The sequence below is a fragment of the Sus scrofa genome, chromosome 10 (genome assembly GCF_000003025.6).
Source record: "Sus scrofa isolate TJ Tabasco breed Duroc chromosome 10, Sscrofa11.1, whole genome shotgun sequence".
Lineage (NCBI taxonomy): Eukaryota > Metazoa > Chordata > Mammalia > Artiodactyla > Suidae > Sus > Sus scrofa.
The window spans coordinates 15,489,433-15,511,122 of NC_010452.4; the positions used below are offsets into that span (position 1 = coordinate 15,489,433).

General features: G+C 42.1%; 1 protein-coding gene across 6 annotated transcripts in view; it reads right to left on the reverse strand.

Moving 5' to 3' along the window:
• Positions 1–21,690, reverse strand: part of PLD5 (phospholipase D family member 5) — a 303,291-nt gene that overhangs the window by 68,833 nt on the left and 212,768 nt on the right. For all 6 annotated transcript variants that reach the window (XM_021064454.1, XM_021064453.1, XM_021064455.1 and 3 more), the window contains one exon: positions 5,262–5,389. In XM_021064454.1, coding sequence (XP_020920113.1) covers positions 5,262–5,389 — 128 coding nt within the window. The remainder of the gene's footprint in view (positions 1–5,261; positions 5,390–21,690) is intronic.

Here is a 21,690-nt window from a genome sequence, read left to right on the forward strand (position 1 = left end):
TAAAATTAACTGGAAAGTAGTTCATAGCTAAATAGCTTTTTTGTTGGTTTGTTTGGTCTTTTTATGGCCACACCTGCGGCATATGGAGGTTCCCAGGCCAGGGGTCGAATCAGAGCTACAGCTGCCGGCCTACACCACAGCCACAGCAATTCGGGATCTGAGCCGTGTCTGCAACCTACACCACAGCTCATGGCACTCAGTGAGGCCAGGGATTGAACCCACATCCTCATGGATACTAGTTGGGTTCGTTACCACTGAGCCACGATGAGACCTCCCAGCAGTTTTAGTAAATGCTGCACTTTCCATCCTCTTAGAGATTCAGAAAGCACGTTAGCCTATTATTAGCTCTGAGGAGACCCATCATAGAGAAACGTATTTAAATTAAACCCATAGTTGCTCAGTCGTAGGGAGTATAGAGTCCTTTTCTCAGGTTCTTTTCCCTATCTCACAATGGCATTTCATACAACACACCTTGGAAAAACACTAGACATTATTCTTCGAGGTAATTTCTAGTTCCAGACGAAAAGCTTCGGTGATTCTAGATGCCACGCAGATCCTGGGCTGGTCAGCGCCCCCTCCCTGCCAGGCTGCAGCAGAAGGCACGCCGGGCAGCCAAGCTGTGCCCTCCACCCCAGGCTGCTGCCTCCTTTAGCACCAGCACTAGCACTCACCTCAGTGCTCCTGTGCTCCCTGCCCTGAGAGTTGGCCTGATTTTTTGTTTTGTTTTCCTTATGGCTGCACCTTGGGCATATAGAATTTCTCAGGCTAGGAGTCAAATCGAGAGCTGCAGCTTTGACCTACATCACAGCCACAGCAATGCCAGATCCAAGCCACATCTGTGGCCTATACTGCAGCTTGGGGCAATGCTGGATCCTTAAGCCACTGAGTGAGCCAGGGATCCAGCCCACATCCTCAGGGAGACAACACTGGGTTCTTAACCTGCTGAGCCACAACAGGAACTCCCTGGCCTGTTTTAATACCTTTTAGGACTTCTCAGAATCAAGGTGGACTAAGATGAAAATACACACTACCAGAGTTTAAACAGGCCTATTCTGTTTGTTCTAATTATAGTACAAACATGAATTAAATATTTCCCCTCTCCAGAGATGCCAAATTCTTGTGAACCATTCAATGAATCATTGACTCCTGCCTCCAGTTCTAAGCTAGTAGTTCATTTAAGAGGTATGTTTGAAAAATTATAAAAGTAACTTTCTAAAAGCAATGTTATGTTCTCCTTTCCAGCTTCTACTTCAGCATCACGCCTCCGGAACCCTGTGGTTCGTGGACTGCTGTGCCCTCTTCTTTCTGCTTCACACACTGGTTCACGGCTTTGTGAATGCTGTATATTTGGCTTCCTCCACGGTGTTTTTAGAAGCTCCCAAGATTTGCAAATCAAGACCCCCCCTATGTGGCAAAGCCTGTGGTGGTGTTCTCTTCCCTCCCACAGGACTCCCCTGGCCTTGAATTCTAGGGGAGCAGCTGGAACCACTGCAGGAGACATGGTTATAGAAGCGTGTGTGGCACGTACACGTGTGTGTGTGCACACATACCCGGAACCACTGCAGGAGACGTGGTAACAGAAGTGCACACATACACACACACAACAACAAAATGGATAAACCAACATGGCATGCGTACACACAAAAAAACACACACACACACACACACACACACACACACACCCTGAACCACTACAGGAAGCGTGGTAACAGAAGTGCACACACACACACACAAAACACACACACACTGACTTCCCAGTCTTTGAAATTCAACCCAGAGGTAAAGTGAGTTTGCGAAACTCAAGTACTGGGCCACAGTAGGTGTCATTCTGTGGCCATCGTGGGTTTGCAATCAGAAAGCCGCGAATGAATAAAGGGTATCTAGATGAACAGTGTAGTTAGCTTTTCTTAAAGAAAAAAAGAGTGAGAGAGGACATTTATAGTTTAGTATCACAGCTAAATCATGAAAGAAAATGATTTTCCATAAATGCAATTAATTAAAAAAAATTATTAGCCATGAAGTAAGAGTGAAGGGTTTGGAACCAGATTGCTTGGATTTAGGAGCCGAGAACAAGCCAGCATGGGACAAAGTCACAGGGACATCTCTTGTAGACAGACCTGGAGGGCCCTGCGCCCTGCAATGGCCATAGCAGGGAGGATGGGATTCTCTAGGTCCTGCTGAGAATGACATTAAATGGAGCTCGAGAAGCTGACTGGTCCTTACGAAAGGAGCCTGGTTAGTCAGGAAACAGAACCAGACCTGGGAACTTGGCTCACTTCTTCCTTGGTCTTGTCTATCACTGAAGGGTAACCAGCTACCTCTTAGGAGTGTGTAAACAAGGAAAAATCCTAAGATAGATCATTTTCCATATGAATAATAGGAAACAGCTTCCGCCTTATCTTTGCTCTGCATTTATCACATTGAAAGAGAGGAAATTTTCACACTTTACAGCGAAGATCCATTTCAAAAGGAAATAATATCCAAATGGCGACAAAGATTAAGAACAATCATTGAAAAGGTCAATCTACTTTCCTACAAAACAAACAACAATGAAACACAAAGACAAAGGAAGAACCCTCAAGCAGAGCAACCCATGCTTGAATGTATGTAGGTCTGCCTGCCTAAGGGAAGGCGTAGAAGGAGATAAAGAAAAGGAAGATAACTTTCCCCCAAATTTGGAGAAAAATGTCATTAAACCTCAGTTATTCAAACATCACCTCAACTGGAATTCACAGAACTTTAGATGCTATCAGTTAAAATCAAAGGAAGTAAAACTCGGTGCTTGGGGAGAACATTTTCTAAAAAACAAACAAACAAACAAACAAACAAACAAAAAAAACCAAAAAACTCCAAACAACAAATGATGCTCATGTTAAAAACCACTTAGCAAAATTTACATATAATTCATATTATTAAGAACCAATTTTATCTATTTAACATAGGGGATCCAGATGTTTATTGGTTAGTAATTTTAAGTACAATAAAAAAGTGAACTCAGAGCTTTCCATAAATTAGACTATTTTTCTTTAAATACTCTTAATTAATGAGGCTTTATACTAAACGATTGCCTTACTTCTTGTTTCTGAGCTAAGTCAATGTTGCTATAATCACATTTTTTAATACGTGGGTTTGAGGGGTCACTGGACATGAAATATAGAATCAAAATTCATATTTTTCATATCAGAATTAATACTAGAAGAAACTGGCTTAAAAGGTTCAATATTGAAATTCCATTCTGGGTTCAAGTCAGCTTTTCTTTAAAATGGATGCAATGATGGTATTTACCTCATAGGATCATTTTGAGGTTTACATGGTTTAGAAAAGCACCTGGCATTCAATATAAGCTAGTTATTGTTGCCCCTATAATTGTTGATAATATTATTTTGTTCAGAATCTTTTTTTTTTTTTTTTTTGTCTTTTTCCCTTTTCTAGGGCCTCTTTCCACGGCATATGGAGGTTCCCAGGCTAGGGGTCTAATCGGAGCTGTAGGCGCCAGCCTATGCCACAGCCACAGCAATGCTGGATCCTTAACCCAGAGAAAGGCCAGGGATCGAACCTGTAACCTCATGGTTCTAGTCAGATTCGTTAACCACTGCGCCATGAAGGGAACTCCCAGAATCATTTTTTTTGGTCTTGTTGTCTTTTTAGCACTGTACCCGTGGCATATGGAGCTTCCCAGGCTAGGGGTAATTGTCAGAGCTATAGCCGCTGGCCTACACCACAGCCAGGGCAGCTCAGGATCTGAGCCACATCTGCCACCTACACCACTGCTCATGGCAACACCGGATCCTTAACCCACTGAGCAAGGCTGGGGATCGAACCCACAACCTCATGGTTCCTAGTCGAATTAGTTTCCCCTGCGCCATGACGGGAACTCCGAAAAATTCTTTTTAATTTACTCTTTAATACTTATACCCTGCTCTGCCACCACACCACTGCTCACGGCAACACCGGATCCTTAACCCACTGAGCAAGGCCAAGGATCAAATCCGCATCCTCTTGGATGCTAGTCCAGTTGGTTAACGGCTGAGTTACGACAGGAACCCCTGTTCAGAATTAGTTCTGTATCAGTAGGTAGCACTTAATTTCCTGAGCAAATATGAAATAAACGATGTTTGGTCACAATCTTGCAGTGTCTTCCTCCCAAAATGAATCCTGGGATTTCTTTCTGTGTCCCCTCTTGTGCTGTCTTGTCAGAGACACCAAGTACTTGACCTTCAAGACCGGGCTACTCCGACTCCCCTTTACACACAAAACTAGGAGACCGCCTTAGACAAGCTGCTGTTTGGCTCCTCACTATTCCATGCAGAGGGACATAACTGCATTTTTACTACTTCCTTTGCCCATTTCTTTTAGAACCAAGCACTTTCATCTCATTAAAAGAGGAAACTCAGATGTGTGTGTGCGAGAAAGGTGGCTGTTTAAGAAGGAAAGTGGGAATTGGGAGGCGGATAGTCACATGCCCGAAGCTAAAAGTACAAACACAACGTTACCAGCCCATGTGACGTTGTCTTTCAAGCAATGGCCCTTGGGTCTCTGTTTGCACATCAATGGTTTTTTTTTTCTCCATAGGAATAAAAAAGAAGCGCAGTATAATTCACTGTTATTTCAGTGATTTCAGTATTAAAAGAGTTCCGCTAAAACGTAGTGTGTACGGGCCCTGTGTTGACGGGTCCGTGTTCTCACCCATCCAATGATGGAGAACTTCCTGCCACTGTTAGGCCAATAGGAAGAAGGCGATTTGTAATCCTCTATGGACCACCTCCGGCACAAATAAATACATGAACACGACAAGACTGTTCAACCGTATTTTCAAGATATTTGAAGTTAACTATTTGCAAAGAGAAAGATGATAGCCCTTTCATCTTAAGGTTTATTAACACGAATTCTTATTCTATGATAAATGATCCTAGACTGAATTTCTATGTTTTCCTGTACCCCACGGGGTAACGTGATCTCATCCTGAAAATGTAGCTTTACGTCATATAAATCACGCATCAGGATGCTCTAAAGAATCGGGAGTAGCATCTGAATTACAAAAGCACCGAAGCCATGGCAGTCTTTTGGGGAAGATGCTTCTGCTAATAAGGAAAGGTTTATCATTTCACTTTAAAAGGTGAACCTCCTAAAACTCGTCAGTTACACATAATAAATGCTGAAGGTGTGACGTCCCTTCACCACAGCAGAGGGGACGGAGGGCTGTATGGAGGCGGTAGTTATGATGCAGACGGAACTCGGAGTTTATGTACCGGGAAGATTACCTGTCCCAGGGATTGCCAGTCCAAACCAGCACTGCCGATGTAAACGTGCTGTTTGTCCACGATCCAGAAGGAGGACTGCAGCCGGCCCTTGTTGTAGGCGGTCATGTTCATGTAGGTCACCTCGGCTCCTAGGAGTTCAAGGAAACCCCGGTCAGCCTCTGCGTCAAGGCCCCAACGTGCAATCAGTCACCGACCCGCAGCGACACCGTGGTTTGCATCAATCACTGGTGGCACTTGGGGAAGCCAAGTATTTACATCGGTTTAGTAAATATGTTGTTACTTTGTCCCCCGAATGAAGAACACAAAGGGAAAAGAAGAGTATGCTTTTCCCTAGCTATAGCTCCACGTGGTGACAAGACCATGGCTGCTCAAGTCAGAGGTGAGTCAAATCCCCCTTCCTTGATTTATCATCAACCAGATGGTGAGACAGGTGCGCCGTGCTCTCGTGCTCTTTTTCACATTTCTAATAATTTTCATACATATTTGCAATCAATAAAAAGATCAGTCTTGCTTAGTAATATGATGCTCCTTAAAACAAGGAACTGACTTTTTAAAAATTCAAGTATAGCTGACTGACAATATTGTGTTAGTTTCAGGTGTACAGCAAAGTGATTCAGATATATATATATCAGATTCTTTTCCATTCTAGGTTATTGCAAGATAGGGAATATAGTTTCCTACGCTACACAGTAAATTCTTGTCCTTTATAAGAACTGGCATTCTTAGATCTTCTCCGTGTTAGTTTCACCTTTTACCCTTCCACTTGCCTTTACTTTTTTGTTTTCCCATTTCACTATTTAATTTGGATGCAGTCTCTTCCTAGCCTTTTTCAATCTGAGAGTTCTTTCTATTTTTTAAAAATTCATTAATTTTTTTGGCTATGCCCATGGCATGTGGAAGTTCTTGGGCCAAGGACTGAAACTGCACCATAGCAGCAACCTGAGCCACTGCAGTGACAATGCTGGATCCTTCACCCACTGAGCCTCCAGGGAACTCCCCCTCTGATAGCTCTTAATTTAAGCAATGGGGTTGTTCAAGCCTTACACAAATGAAGGCTCACTATGTCACTCTGACTTTTGTTAAGACCTAAAAAAAGGCATTTTAAGATCTGAATTTAACCAACCATTCTTTGCAGAATGTGTCATAATACTCTGTCAAGCTGTTAGAGGTATTGCTGCCTCAGGACTGTGCTTCGTAAAAAGAACACTGATTCTAAAACCACTTAAATGAATTTTCTGTAAAGGTCTATATCTTTCTTTCTTTTTTTTTTTTTAGGGCTGCACCTGCGGCATATGGAGGTTCCCAGGCTAGGGGTTGAATCAGAACTGTAGCCGTCAGCCTACACCACAGCCACAGCAACTCGGGATCTGAGCTGCGTCTGCGACCCACACCACAGCTCACGGCAATGCCAGATCCTTAACCCACTGAGCAAGGGCAGGGATTGAACCTGCAACCTCATGGTTCCTAGTTTCCCCTGTGCCACAATGGGAACTCCTCAAGGTCCATTTCTTTACAAGAACAGACCTAGATGCATATCTTTAATGAACTAAACTATTTTGTTTTCAGATATTCAATATTAATAAAGAAAATGTCCTTGGGTGGCCCGTTTCATTGTCAGAATCTTTATTACGAGAGAAAAACACGATATCCTATGCTGAAGCCTACACCCCAGGATACAGAAAGGAAGAGTGATTTACACTATCAGCTTTACTTGTAATTCCTGGGAAAATGTGAAGGATGCATCTGGCTCCTGTGGCAGGAGGGTGAAAAGAAGGGCCAGGGGACCGGGAGAGGATGTGTGAGGAGGAAAGCATCCAGAGAGACTTCCTCTGTGGGTGCAGCAAGTTCATGACCCTCAAAAGTGAGGGCACATGTTCCGCAGCCTCCAGTCATCCTGGAATAGTAACATCCAGAGGAGGAATAGCTGGGCACGGCAGAATCTGAACGTCCAAGGGGGGCAGTTCCCATGGCAATCATGGAGAGACCCAAATCTGCATGAAGGGTGTGGCACTCCCAGAGACAGGTGCCAGCACTCCTAAGTGGATGAAGAGTAGTGCTTCTCTTGAGAGCATGCATTAGATCCTGAGGGCTGCCTTACAGAAAAGTACCACGTGTTGAGTGCCATAAAACAACAGAAACTCAGTCTCTCTTAGTTCTGGGCATTAGAAGTCCAAAATTAAGGTGTCAGCAGGGCTGTGCCCCCTCTGAAACCTTTCTTGCTTCTTCCTAGCTTCTGGTCAAGGTCACCAATCCTCCACATTCCGTGGCTTACAGACCACTCCAAACTCCTCACCTCTGTTGTCACATGGCATCTTCTCCCTGGGTGTCTCTGGTTTCTCCTCTTCTAACAAGGACACTAACTATGCTGGATTAAGGGCTCACCCCACTGCAGTATGGCTTCATCTTCCCTAATTATATCTGCAACAGTCCTATCTCTGAATGAGGTCATATTCTGAGACACTGGCGGGGGCGGGGGGGGGAATAGGTCTTCTGCAGTGGACACGACTCAATCCATAACAGAGATCCTGGCCACTTTAACCGGCTATGCCCTTCATTAGCACTAGACTGACCTGTACTAAAGGAAGCATCTTCTCATCTCTGGAGGAAGAGAATGAACGTGACCTTGGATTTGTTTCAGATTTCACTTTCCACATGTGCCTCTGCCAGGCCTTCATTTGCCTTCTCATTCTGCCTGGAAACAACTCTAGCCTTCGGTAACATTGTCTGGCTCCCGTTCCCTGGACTGAGACATTGTGCGTGAAACCTAACCCATGGCTTTGTACTGGACTATTTATCAGCTCTCAGCTTCCCCATCTATTCTTGCTCAGGTCCTGAGTCCCAACCTACTGACCCACCTGAGGGGACACTGAGCCTATCTGAAGGTCCCACTGGGGACATCTAAGAGTACGATGTTAATTTACTTGGCAGTTTAGCCTAAAGACTGTGATTTCAGGGACTATAATCCTTGTGTAACCCTGCAGCCAGAGTGTCTACTGTTACTTTTTCTTTTTTTGGCTTTTGACGGCTGCACCTGTGACATATAGAGAGGTTCCCAGGCTAGGGGCTGAACTGGAGCTGTAGCTGTCAGCCTACACCACAGCCACAGCAATGCCAGATCTGAGCCACGTCTGCAACCTACATCACAGCTCATGGCAACGCTGGATCCTTAACCCACCGAATAAGGCCAGGGATCGAACCCGAAACGTCATGGATAGTAGTTGGGTTCATTTCTGCTGAGCCACAACAGGAATTCCCATATATGGTACCGTAATGGAGGAAAATATTGTTAGTCTTTCTGCAGCCAGTGATCCCTTGTTCGGAGGCCCCAGGTTGCCAAGTAAGAGATGCACATCACAGTGACAGTGACACACGAGGACCACTGGCCAGTGGCTGTGCAAAGTTGTAGGTAGACCTGAATCTCTAAAGATTCTCCTGTTTGCAGCCTGATCTCATTCAGCTGACAATTAATGGAAGTTATTAGTAATGAAGAACGTTTTTACATGCAAACAGGATAAGTTGAGGAAGTACTTGTTTTCCATAATTGCTTTATAAATTACTTTCAAAATATCTAAGAAGTTTGATTACATCTTTAAAAAAGCTACAGATGTGCTGATGTGGTGGTGGTGGTGGTGGTGAATTCCTAAATGGTTGCACTAATTAAAGACAAAATGGGGATAATCCCCAGGTTTTACTCCCTTTTTGAGGAAATCCCAAACTACTCATTACAACGTCTTTGAGCTTTAAAAGAGATACACCACTGGAATTTAATAGAGAACGTATGTGGTTTCAGAGAGGTTCTATTTCTTTCTTTCTTTTTTTTTTTGGTCTTTTTGCCATTTCTTGGGCCGCTCCTGCAGCACATGGAGGTTCCCAGGCTAGGGGTCGAATCGGAGCCACAGCAACACCAGATCTGAGCCTCGTCTGCAACCTACACCACAGCTCATGGCAACGCCGGATCCTTAACCCACTGAGCAAGGCCAGGGATTAAACCCGAAACCTCATGGTTCCTAGTCGGATTCATTAACCACTGAGCCACGACGGGAACTCCTGAGAGAGGTTCTATTTCTTTACTAAGTTATTCTTATGGCATTAACCAGATAATACTGTACTTTACTTTGTGCATAACCCACTGAGCAAGGCCAGGGATTGAACCAGGATCCTCATGGCTCCTAGTTTGGTTCGTTAGCCACTGAGTCATGACGGGAACTCCTGTGCATGCATCATTTCAATGAAGAAAATACTTCATTGATGGAGTTCCCGTCGTGACTCAGTGGTTAATGAATCCGACTAGGAACCATGAGGTTGTGGGTTTGATCCCTGGCCTTACTCAGTGGGTTAAGGATCTGGCATTGCCATGAGCTGTGGTGTAGGTTACAGACGCAGCTTGGATCCCGCATTACTGTGGCTCTGGTGTAGGCCAGTGGCTACAGCTCCGATTAGACCCCTAGCCTGGGAACCTCCATATGCTGTGGGAACAGCACTAGAAAAGACAAAAAAAAAAAAAAAAAAAGAAAGAAAGAAAGAAAGAAAATACTTCATTGAAAGTCAATAGAGATAATGAAAATATTAACTAGAAAGTTTTTGTTAATCAAAGAACTATTTAAAGAAAAAGCATCATGCCACATGAATTGGGACTTAATGTCGCTAACTGGGAGAATCCAGTTGAACTGTATATACAGATATTTAAAAATGTGATGAGCTCTCCTGAAGAAATACTTCCCAGCATTGAACTTCATATTATCGATCTGTCCCATCTCCTGTTTAGTGGAATTAATAATAACCTTACCTATAAATGGCATGATTCCTTTTTGGGGACCCCGCTGTTTGCCTTAGTCAGATTTCAGAGCACCTCACTGGGATGACAGTGCAGAGTGGACCTCAGTGTCTCTCTCACTCGCCTGCAATGCATCTGCATATCACGCTTCATAATTTACTTAGAAGTTACATATATTCTTTTGAATGTATAAGTGACATATCACAACATTTACTAAAGCTTTAGTAATATACTTTCAACAGGTGACTTTCTGGAAATAAACTCGGAGGTAGAGTTGTTTGTTTTTTTTCTCATGATCATAAGGGGACTATGGAACTTTATTTTTCACTTTTAACCACAATGTGCTAACATGTTTCCTTTTGTGTCATTTGGATGAGCATTTTGACAGGATGTTTATTTTAAATCTTCAAAATTTAAAACATTTGATCATGCAATTTGTGCAACTGGCTCTTTGCTAAAAATTGCATGACTCTTGAGCCCAGAACCAAATATTTTTAGTCAAATTTTTAAAATATACATATAGGAGTTTCCATCATGGCTGAGTGGTTAACGAACCCGACTAGTATCCATGAGGATGTGGGTTCCATCTATGGCCTCACTCGGTGGGTTAAGAATCTGGTGTTGCCTGAGCTGTGGTGTAGGTTGCCGATGAGGCTTGGATCGCATGTTGCTGTGGCTGTGGCTGGTAGCTACAGCTCTGATTTGACCCCTAGCTCGGGAATCTCCGGGTGCCACGGGTTCGGCCCTTTTAGGCAATAAATATAAAATATACACATAAAGGTTGCAGGACCTATGTGTGCACAAAAGAAAGTAAAACCTTCTCAGATTTATATTGTAAGATTACGTTAGTAAAGAAGCATACTCCCTCTGAACCGAGCTTAAATAATAATATATTCTGAAGATGCAGAGGAACTCAAGGGCAGAAGTGGACTTGGTCTGAGGAGAAGAGCTGCCAAAGACTCTCCTCTTTTAAAAATAAAAATAAAAACTAAAACCTCACCAATCTGGCTAAAGCAGTGCTTCCCAGTCAGCAACGAATCCGTCCCCCTTGCCTTATGGGACATGCAGTAATAACGAGACACTTTTGGTTGTCACAATTGGTGGGAGGAATGCCATCAGAATCCAGCGGGTAGACTTCAGGGATGTGGCTAAACATCCTGCAATACATCCGTTAGTCTCCTACAACAAAGACTGTTCCGAAGAGGAGATGTCCCGCATTAAGGTTGTCTGTGGCTTTACATGCTTGATCCTATATCCTCACCCTTTGCTCTGATACAGCCATAATCCAGAATTTGGTGTTGACCACTGTCTTATCTTTAAATATTTTATCACTGTTAATGTATCCCCAAGAGCATTATAAAAATGAGCTTATCACAATCTTTTGAATACAGATAATTAATGAGGCTTAAGGGTAAATCGAACACAAATGCAATAGTATCAGTGATTAGAGATTCCTGGAAAGGCTTATAAATGTTCCCTGACCGCAAAGTCTGCAGCAGGAATCTATTTTATCAATCAAGCACTTCTTTTTCTGAATATATTAATGTGTGTGAACAATGAAAAAGGTCATAACCTGTTCTCGGTAGCTTTGATAAAACCGGTACAGTTTATTCCACTTAATTAGCGACAGTCTGGAATCCACTGGCCTGAAGGTTAAAGGGAACATCGAAGGGTGAAAATCCCCAGTCATGATACATCTCTGTTTTCATATCATGCACTGAGTGATATTCGGAAAAATTTTTAGACAATCGATTACATGTTCCAGTTGTGGAAAACGTGACTCTTAAAGGTGCATTTCAATTTTAGTTTTAACATCTATTCAAATATTGTCAAAACGATGGTGTGGAACTTGTCACTGGTTGTCTTGAATACTTTGCTTTTAGTCTACAAATTTGGTCTCACAGGGTAGTTTCTATGACTTGTCTTGTCCCTCACACTTTTTTTTTTATTACAATTAGAATATTTTGCATCTAGGGAAATGCCATGCTTTGACTATTGCCTCGTAGTTCAACAGTTATCTATAGGCATGTTGATTTAAGGAACCATTAGGCTTAAAAACAAAAATTATATTTAAAAATAAAATGTGCCCATAATAAATGCCAGAGAGGGCGTAGAGTAAAGGGAACCCATCTACACTGTTGGTGGGAATGTAAATTGGTGCAGCCACTATGGAGAACAGTACGGAGATTCCTTAAAGCACTAAAAATTATGATCCTGCAATTCTACTCCTGGGCATATATCTGAATAAAACTCTAATTTGAAAAGATGCTTCCATCCTGATATTCACAGCAGTATTATGTACAATAGACAAGATGTGGAGGCAACTAAATGTACATCAACAGATGAATAGATAAAGAAGATGTGGTACACATACAATGGAATATTACTCAGCCATGAAAAACACTGAACTAATGCCATGTGCAGAAACATGGATGGTCCTAGAGATGATCATACTAAGTGAAGTAAGTCAGAGAAAGACAATTGTCATATGACATCATTTATATGTGGGCTATAATTTAAAAATGATACAAATGAACTTATTTACAAAACAGAAATGGACTCACAGACATAGAAAACAACCATGGTTACCAAAGCAGATGGGGGAAGATAAATTAGGAGTTTGGGATCCATATATACACACTACTTTTAAAATAGATATACAAAGGGATCTACTGTATAGCAGAGGGCACTATATCCATATTCAATATCCTGTAATTATCTATAATGGAAAAGAATATGAAAACGAGTATATATATCAAATCACTTTGCTGTACACTTGCAACTACCACAACACTGTACATCAACTACACTTCAATGAAAATGGTAAAAAATTTAAAAATTGCCATGAAAAAAATTGCTTACATTATACATCTTCAATTATGTGTGAAAAGGAAGAATCCAACACTAAACAGAGAAGCAACATGATCTAAAAAGAGCTCATCGGTTGTAATAAAAGATGATAAGGTCGGAGGGGTTTGTGGCTGCAGCACGTGGTTTTACATCCTCTCTCTTACTTCTCCTTCTTGGGGCCACACAGCTATTTACATATGTACCAAGACAGGGAGTTGGAGAAAGAGCGCTCCTGAAAGGCTTCTCCTTCAGTGACAGTGCTCACTGGAAGGAGGAAGCCTGAAAACTGAAAGAGTAATCTTGGAGTTCAAATTCAGTAACTTATTTACGACACAGAATGTAGGTCAAGGAATGGAAATGGTCATTGAAAAGTTGATGCATAAAGATCTATGTTGGGAGCTAATACCTCAATCAGAGGCTCCGAGTGAGAAAAAGCCATCTTCCTAAAGAAAAATTTAAAAGAGACTCTTAAAAGCAGTTAGAAAAAAAAAAAAACCAAACAACAATTTATCATGTACAAGGGAACCTCCCTAAGGCTCTCGGCAGATTTTTCAGCAAAGACTTTGCAGGCCAGAAGGCAGTGGCGTGATATACTCAAAATGGTAAAAGGGAAAAACTTAGAACTATGACTACTCTACTTGGCAAGGGTACCATTCAAAATGGAAGGAGAGATAAATGTTTCCAAGGCAAGCACACGCTAAAGGAGCTCATCACCAGTACACTGGCCTTACAACAAATGTTAAAGGGACCTCTTTAAATGACAAAGAAAAGGCCATATCTAGAAAGAAGAAAACACACGAAAAAAAATCTCACGGGTAAAGACAAATATAGTTAACTTCTTAGAAAGTTAGTCTGAGGATTAAAAACACAAAAGTGGTAAAATCAACTATAATTACAATAATGAATGAAGGAAACAACAACGAAAAAAACGTAAGCTATGACACGAAAAATCATGTGAAATGCAGAGCTTGTAGAATACAATCAAGGTTAAGTGACCATATATACATATAACTATATACATGTATGCATGTATGTTGTTATATTTGAACATGGTAACCACAAACCAAAAATATAATAGATACACAAAAATAAAGAGAAAGGAATCCAAATACCACACTAAAGAAAGGCATCAAACCACAAGGGAAAAAAGCAAGAGAAGAAGGAAGGAACAGAAGAAAACCACAAAAACAACCTGAGGACAATTAACAAAATGGCAACAGGCGTAGAGCTATCAAGAGTTATTTTTAAATGGGAATGGCCTAAATACTTCAATCAAAAGACAGAGAGTTGCTGAATTGAAAAAAAAACAAGACCCATATATATGCTGCTTATATGAGAGACTCACTTCAGATGTCAGGACACACATGGACTGAATCCATATAAATGGAAATGAAAAGAAAGCTGGGGTAGCTATACTTCTATCAGACAAAATAGAATTAAAAAAAAAAGACTATAAAAAAAGACAAAGAAGAGTATTACATAATTATAAAGGGGTTAATCCAACAAGAGAGTATAATATTTGTAAATATGTAGACACCTTTCATAGAAGTGTCTAAATACATAACACACATATAAACAGACAGGAGAGAAATTGACAATAATAATAGGGGACTTTAACACCTCACTTACGGCGTTCTCATCATGACTCAGTGGTTAACGAACCCAAGGAGTATCCATGAGGACTTGGGTTCGATCCCTGACCTTGCTCAGTGGGTTAAGGATCCAGCATTGCTGTGACCCTACAGGTCACAGACTTGGCTTGGATCCCGAGTTGCTATGGCTGTGGTGTTCCTAGCCAGGGAACTTCCATATGCTATGGGTGCGACCCTAAAAAGCCAAAAAGCCAAAACAGACAAAAAAACACCCCACTTACATCAATGGATAAACCATCTAGACGTAAAATGCTTAAGGAAACATCAACCTTAAATGACACATTAAATTAGACAGACAATAAATATATACAGAACATTCCATACTCAAACAGCAGGATACACATTCTTTTCAAAGACACACAGAAAAATCTCCAGGATAGATCACGTATTAGGTCAGAAAGCAAGACTCGATTAATTGAAGAGATTGAAATCATATCAAGCATCTTTTGTGACCACAATGTATAAAACTGGAAACTGATGATAAGAAGAAACACAAACACACGGAAACGAAACAATATGATATCAAACAACCACTGAGTCAACGAATATATCAAAGAGGAGATTAAAAATGCCTTGACACGAATGAAAATGGAAACACAACATCCCACAATCTGTGGAGTGCAACAAAAGCAGTCCTAAGAGAGGAGTTCATGGGGATGCATGTGTACCTCGGGACATAAGAAAAATCTCAAATAAGCAATGTAAATGTACATTCTGAAAAATGAGGCAACTCACTTAGGCACAAGGAAGATCAACCACGGGCCAGAACCCAGAAAAAATATTCCGTTTGTAAGCGGAACATCTTCCTGATGAATGACAGTGCACTGCACCTGTCAAACACCTCGGTGTGTCACCAAATGAGGTGCCTAAATCATCTTTCATTTTGATAAACTTGGAAATTTGAAATGGAAAATGTGTCCAGACCATGGAAAGGAGAGGAAAACAAGAATAGTAAGAGAGAAGACATCACGATTTTAGGGAACAAGAGAGAACACTGATAATGAAAGGAAAACGGAGACATTTTTAAAAGAAGTAGCTTCTCTAATTAATATGAGAAAATGCTTCAGGCAATGATTACAGAAGAAGCTGGTGAAGGAATCTGATGTTCTACCTTATGAAAATTAAAATGTTTACATACCCATTGGTGCAGTACTAGCTCCTCGTCTACACAATAATATGAGGGGAGTGATATTTGATCTGACCACATTGCATTATTAAAAACATACGGATGAAACAGAACACAAAGCCCAGAAATAAACCCACATATATATGGTCAATTAATTTATGATAAAGGTGCCAAGACTATACAAAGGAGAAAGGAAAATTTCTTCGATAGATGTTGAGAACTGACAGCCACCCATTAAAGAATGACACTGAACTATAGATGTATACACAAATACTAACTCAAGATGGATTAAAAGCTTTAACATAAGACCTAAAATCATAAAAGTTCTAAAAGAAAAAACACAGGCAATAAGCTCCTTGACATTTGTCTTGGCAATGATGTTTTGAGTCTGACACCAAAAGTAAAGATACCAAAAGCAAAAATAAACAAGGGGTACTACAACAAACTAAAAAGCTTCGGGGAGTTCCCATTGTGGCGCAGTGGTTAACGAATCCAACTAGGGACCATGAGGTTGTGGGTTCGATCCCTGGCCTTGCTCAGTGGGTTAAGGATCCGGCGTTGCCGTGAGCTGTGGTATAGGTCACAGACGTGGCTCAGATCCCACGTTGCTGTGGCTCTGGTGTGGGCTGGTGGCTACAGCTCTGATGAGACCCCTAGCCTGGGAACCTCCACATGCCAAGGGTGTGGCCCTAGAAAAGGCGAAAAGACAAAAAAAATAAAAAATAAAAAATAAAAAGCTTCGGCACAGTAAAGGAAATTATCAACAAAGTCAAAAAGCAATTTGCCAAATGGGAGAAAATATTTTGTAAATCATTTACCCAGTAAGGGGTTGATAGCCAAGATATATAAAAAACTCATTCAACTCAATAGCAACAATCTGATTAAACAATAAGCAGAGGATCTGAATAATCCTACTTCCAAAGAAGACATATAGATGGCCGGTAGGTTTATGTAAAGATGCTCAATATCACTAATCACCAAGAATAAGCACATCAAAACCTCAATGAAATATCCCCTCACCTTTGTTAGCATGGCTGTTATAAAAAAGACAGAAATATGTGTTGGTAAGGATGTGGAGAAAGGGGAATCCTTGTGTCCTGTTGGTGGGAATGTAAATTGGTACAGTCATTGTCAGAAACAATATGGAGAGTCCTCAAAAAATTTAAAATATAACCACCATACGACCTGGACCTATTCTGATGATGTATCTGAAGGAAACAAAAACCCTAACTAGAAAAGATAACTGTGCCCTTATGTTCACTTCAGCATTATTTACAACAGCCAAGCCATGGTCAACACTTACATCCTAAGTGTCCACAGATGGAGAGAGAAATGGTAGAGAGAATGTGACATACATACACAAGGGAATATTACTCAGCCCAAAGAAGGGACCCCTGCTCTTGGTGCGACAATGTGGATGGACCTTGAGGACATTATGCAAAGTGAAATAAGTCTGACAGAGAAAGACGAATACTGTATAATCTCACTTATCTATGAGCCAAACCAAAACCAACCACCCAAACCAACCACACACACAAAAACAAACCAACCCTAAAACAAATGCAAAAAAACCAAGCTCATAGATACAAAGAACAGACTGGTGATGGTCAGAGGTGGGGAAATGGAGGTGAGCAAAGTGGGTGAAGGGTGTGAAAAGGTACAAACTTCCAATTATAAAATAAATAGGTCATGGAGTGTAATATACAGCATAAAGACTCTGGTTAATAATGTTGTATTGCATATGTGAAAGTTGCTAAAAAGAGTAGGTCCTAAAAGCTCTCAACCCAAGGGAAAAACTGTAGCTCTGTCTGGCAATAAATGTTAACCAGACGTCTTGCGGTGATCATCTCCCAATACAGTTGACACGTGGACTCGGGGTTGACCTGTGCACATCCACTTACATGTGGATTTTTCCCCCATAAATCCTACAGTACGACATGATCTGAAGTTGGTTAAATCCGCAGATGCAGAACCATGGATACAAAAGACTGGCTTGTAGGGAGTTCCCTGGTGCCCTGGTGGGTTAAGGATCTGGCACTGTCACTACTATGGCTTGGGTCACTGCTGTGGCTCAGGTTCAATCCCTGGCCTGAGAACTTTTGCATGCTGTGGGCTCAGCCAAAAAAATACATTATAGAACATTTTAAAAAGATTAATATACCAAAAAAAAATACTGACTGTAAGTTTATATATAGATTTTCAACTACGCTGGGGCCAGTGCCCCTCACTCCCACCTTGTTCAAGGGTTAAGGGTATGGACAAATATCAAATCATTATGTTGCACAACTGAAGCTCATACAAAAATGTGTCAATTATATCTCAGCTAAAAAAAAAAAAAGAAAAGGGAAAAAAATATGGAATGAGAACTAGAACTTTATGTAATGGCACACAGTCTGAATAAATCAATGTGGATTGACTGCATAATTTATATCAGTACCACACACTAACCGATTGCGCCACTGGAGCTCCGACTGCATAACTTAGAACAGGTTGAAAGCAGACAGCTTTTGAAGATGGCAGGGTTTTTTGTTTGTTTGTTAGTTTGTTGGTAACACAAGAAAGCTGTTTTGGGGTGGGTTTTTTGTTGTTGTCGTTTTTCAGAAAAGGCCCATGAAGCACTAACAGTGATCTGGGCGGTGGGTGGTGAGTGACGGCTGTCATGCCTGTTGCTATATTTGAAAGCTGTGGGCGTTCTGTTTCTCTTCCATCAAGGATGGTGGTGACCCAAGGATGTGTTTCACATGCTTCCCACACAGGCACGTGGGAGGGACACACTTTGTCTCGTTCCCCTTGTGGTTACCAGTGGGGAGAATGGGAACCGTTTATTCAGAAAACCCCTGCAGTCCTGACTGGCACGGAAGAAAACAGTTAAGATTTCTCAACTTCTCACAGTTTTAGACTTTCAGATGTTACACTGCTTCCAGCATATGCACGAGTGTCTATTTGTGGGTGGTGAAAAGCAATGCCTCAAGGGGCTTCAAATCTAATCCGAGAGCGTTCAGAAAATACGACTCACCCTGAAAGCTCGGACGAATTCTCTATCTATTTTCCCAGGTTTCTCAATCGGCCTAAAATTTTAGGTAACTGTTTTTAAATCAAAGTCTGTTTAATTAGAGAAAGAATACAAGGGGTTTCTCACTAATATCTAGCAGGAATTACTTTTGCTTTTGAAATGAAATAGAAGCCTTATACTTAGTGGCCAAAAAAATTTAAATACCATTAAATATTTGCAGGGAGGTTTACACTCTGGGAAATCTTTTCTTCTACAACTGGAGTTTCTGAATAAAATGTTCATAAACTGTTCTGACAAAAATAAAATACCCTAGGACAAAAACATCACCGGCTTCTAAAACTCTGAGTTCATCACTGGTTGATGGTGGTTGATGGTTGGCTAACCTACACATATAGTTGAATGGCCATTCCTTTTCAACTTTCAATGCTCTTATTAGAAAAATGTTATCAGGAGTTCCCGTGGTGGCGCAGTGGTTAACGAATCCGACTAGGAACCATGAGGTTGCGGGTTCGGTCCCTGCCCTTGCTCAGTGGGTTAAGGATCCGGCGTTGCCGTGAGCTGTGGTGTAGGTTGCAGACGCGGCTCGGATCCCGCGTTGCTGTGGCTCTGGCGTAGGCCGGTGGCTACAGCTCCGATTCAACCCCTAGCCTGGGAACCTCCATATGCCGCGGGGAGCAGCCCAAGAAATAGCAACAACAACAACAAAAGACAAAAAGACCAAAAAATAAATAAATAAATTAATTAAAAAAAAAATGTTATCAGAGTTGTGAAATAGCCTTTGGGTGAAAACCTCACAAGAAAAGCCTTAGCTCACCTAACCTATTGAATCTTCAAGTTGACAGCTTTGATACTATAATTTAAACTTTTAAAAAAGAATCCAGAATATAGAAATTTTTTTCTTCCCTTTTCTAGGGTCGCACCCACAGCATATGGAGGTTCCCAGGCTAGGGGTCTAATCGGAGCTGTAGCTGCCGGCCTACACCACAGCCACAGCCACAGCCACAGCCACATGGGATCCTTAACCCACTAAGCGAGGCCAGGGATCGAACCCGAAACCTCATGGTTCCTAGTCGGATTCGTTAACCACCGAACCACAAAGGGAACTCTTGGAGGAGTTTTTGTTGCTCTTTTTGCAGAGGCAAGCAAGGGGCATGTGACACTTCCAACCATTAACCATGAAACAGTGTGCAGCTCAGTGGACATCTCTTGAACTTGTTTCTCCAACTTTTTTTCCTTTTTGAACAAATGGAATAAAAATAACAAGGGAGCCAGCAGGCGAGTTATAAAATTGTACGATCCTATAAAAATACTGAGGCAGAGCAGGATACATGAGCCTCAACTATGAATTACTATTAGGAGCTTCCAAGCCTAACAGGCTCAGAAAGATGTACTTTTGTTTGTTTGCTTGTTTGTTTTCGCCTCTCCCTTAACTGCCTGAAAGAGTTTGGACAGAGAGCCTGTACCAAGAAGGAAGGTATTACCATAGAAGACTTCTTATATCAGCAAGACTTATCTGCATGGCAAGGCAAACATCTGGTTACCCAACATTTGCTCCTCCCATCTTGCTGTGGATTTTCTTCCTTTCTTTTGAAGTCCCAGGTCCTGAGCCTTGCCAGACCCCTTTCATTCTTAGCTCAACTGCCTGACCGTTGGGCAGTCTCCTATCTCTAGGGTTCCCATAGCTACAAAGTTTCTTATTTTTTCCCATTAATCTACCTTAGGTCAATGTATTTCTTAGACTAGCAAAAAAATCTAGAGGGGAGAAGGAAAAAGAGTCCCATCCCTAGAGTTCTGGTGCCCAGTGTGGGGCTCTTCACTGGCAGGTCACTGCCCGCCCTGGGGCTGCTGTGGTGGAGCGCTCCTGGGACCTCTGACCCATGATGGCGAGTCATGTCAGATCAGCCTCCTGAATCTCTGCCTGCTGGGTCTGGTGAAGCGTGAGTGGTGTGAGTCCTTTTCTTTTGCTAAATCTCCATGAGCAGGAGAAAATACTTTTGCGAACTTGTTCCTTTGGTCTCCTGACTTGGGTCAAGATTTGTTGAGGACTCTTGTTTTCTGCTTTGAGCTTTGGTCCCAGAGATGATGGCTGGGTTCCTTTGTCTCTATCTTTTGTGTAATTTGTTATAAGGAGGAAAATCAGGTAGAATGCAAGGTCCTATAAGCCTGTTGTTCAAGCTGGTCTCACAGACTCATGAGCTCATGATTCTCCCAAGACTGACGTCTGCTTAGACCAACTCTGCTCTGAGTCCCGATGTAAAAATTGGGTAAGGCTTTCCGTTTGTCTTGCTGTATGCCCAGAAAGCATGGCGTCATGTCCAGCGAGGGTATCGTCTCTGCTCTCCATCATCCAGAAGGTGTACACACTGGTGTACATACATCTGGTGCCAGGTGAAGAGACTGGGATTCTGAGACATGAAGTCATAAGCGGCATTCCCTTTGTTGCCCTGTGCCTGCTCTCTGGCAAGTCTGTCATAAGTGATCCCAGGCCACAGGGGTCTTTGTCCTCTCAACCTTCATTGCTTTTTGAGTGCTGGAAAAGTCCCATTCCAGCAGCGCCTGCCTGGTGTCACAGATTAGCGGGCCTACAACCAGATGTGATAGGGATGGCGTAGGCACAGGTCAGTGCAGAAGTCCCAGTGAGGGACCATAGATAGAGAGGGAAACCCAGGGGACGTTGGGAGACCACTGCAAGTTAATCATTGCTCAAGAAAGCCATCAGAACAAGGCAGGCTTGCTGGGCTAGTGGAGGTGCGAGAATTGCCTCGGGTCCTTGGGTGGGGGAGGGGATGAGGCCTGCTTTCAGACTCAGACAGGGCAGGAGTTTGAGGATCGCCCTTCTGCTGATTTGAACACACACCTTTCTGAATACTAAGGAGGAGCTACTGGCAAGAAAGAGGAAGAAGCAGTCTTTTCTGACCCCCATTCCCCTTGGATGACAAAACTGTAGCCCAATGGATCCGGGGGGCAGAGCCTCTGGGCCTGCCCACTTGCATCTCTCATAAGCGTCCTATCTT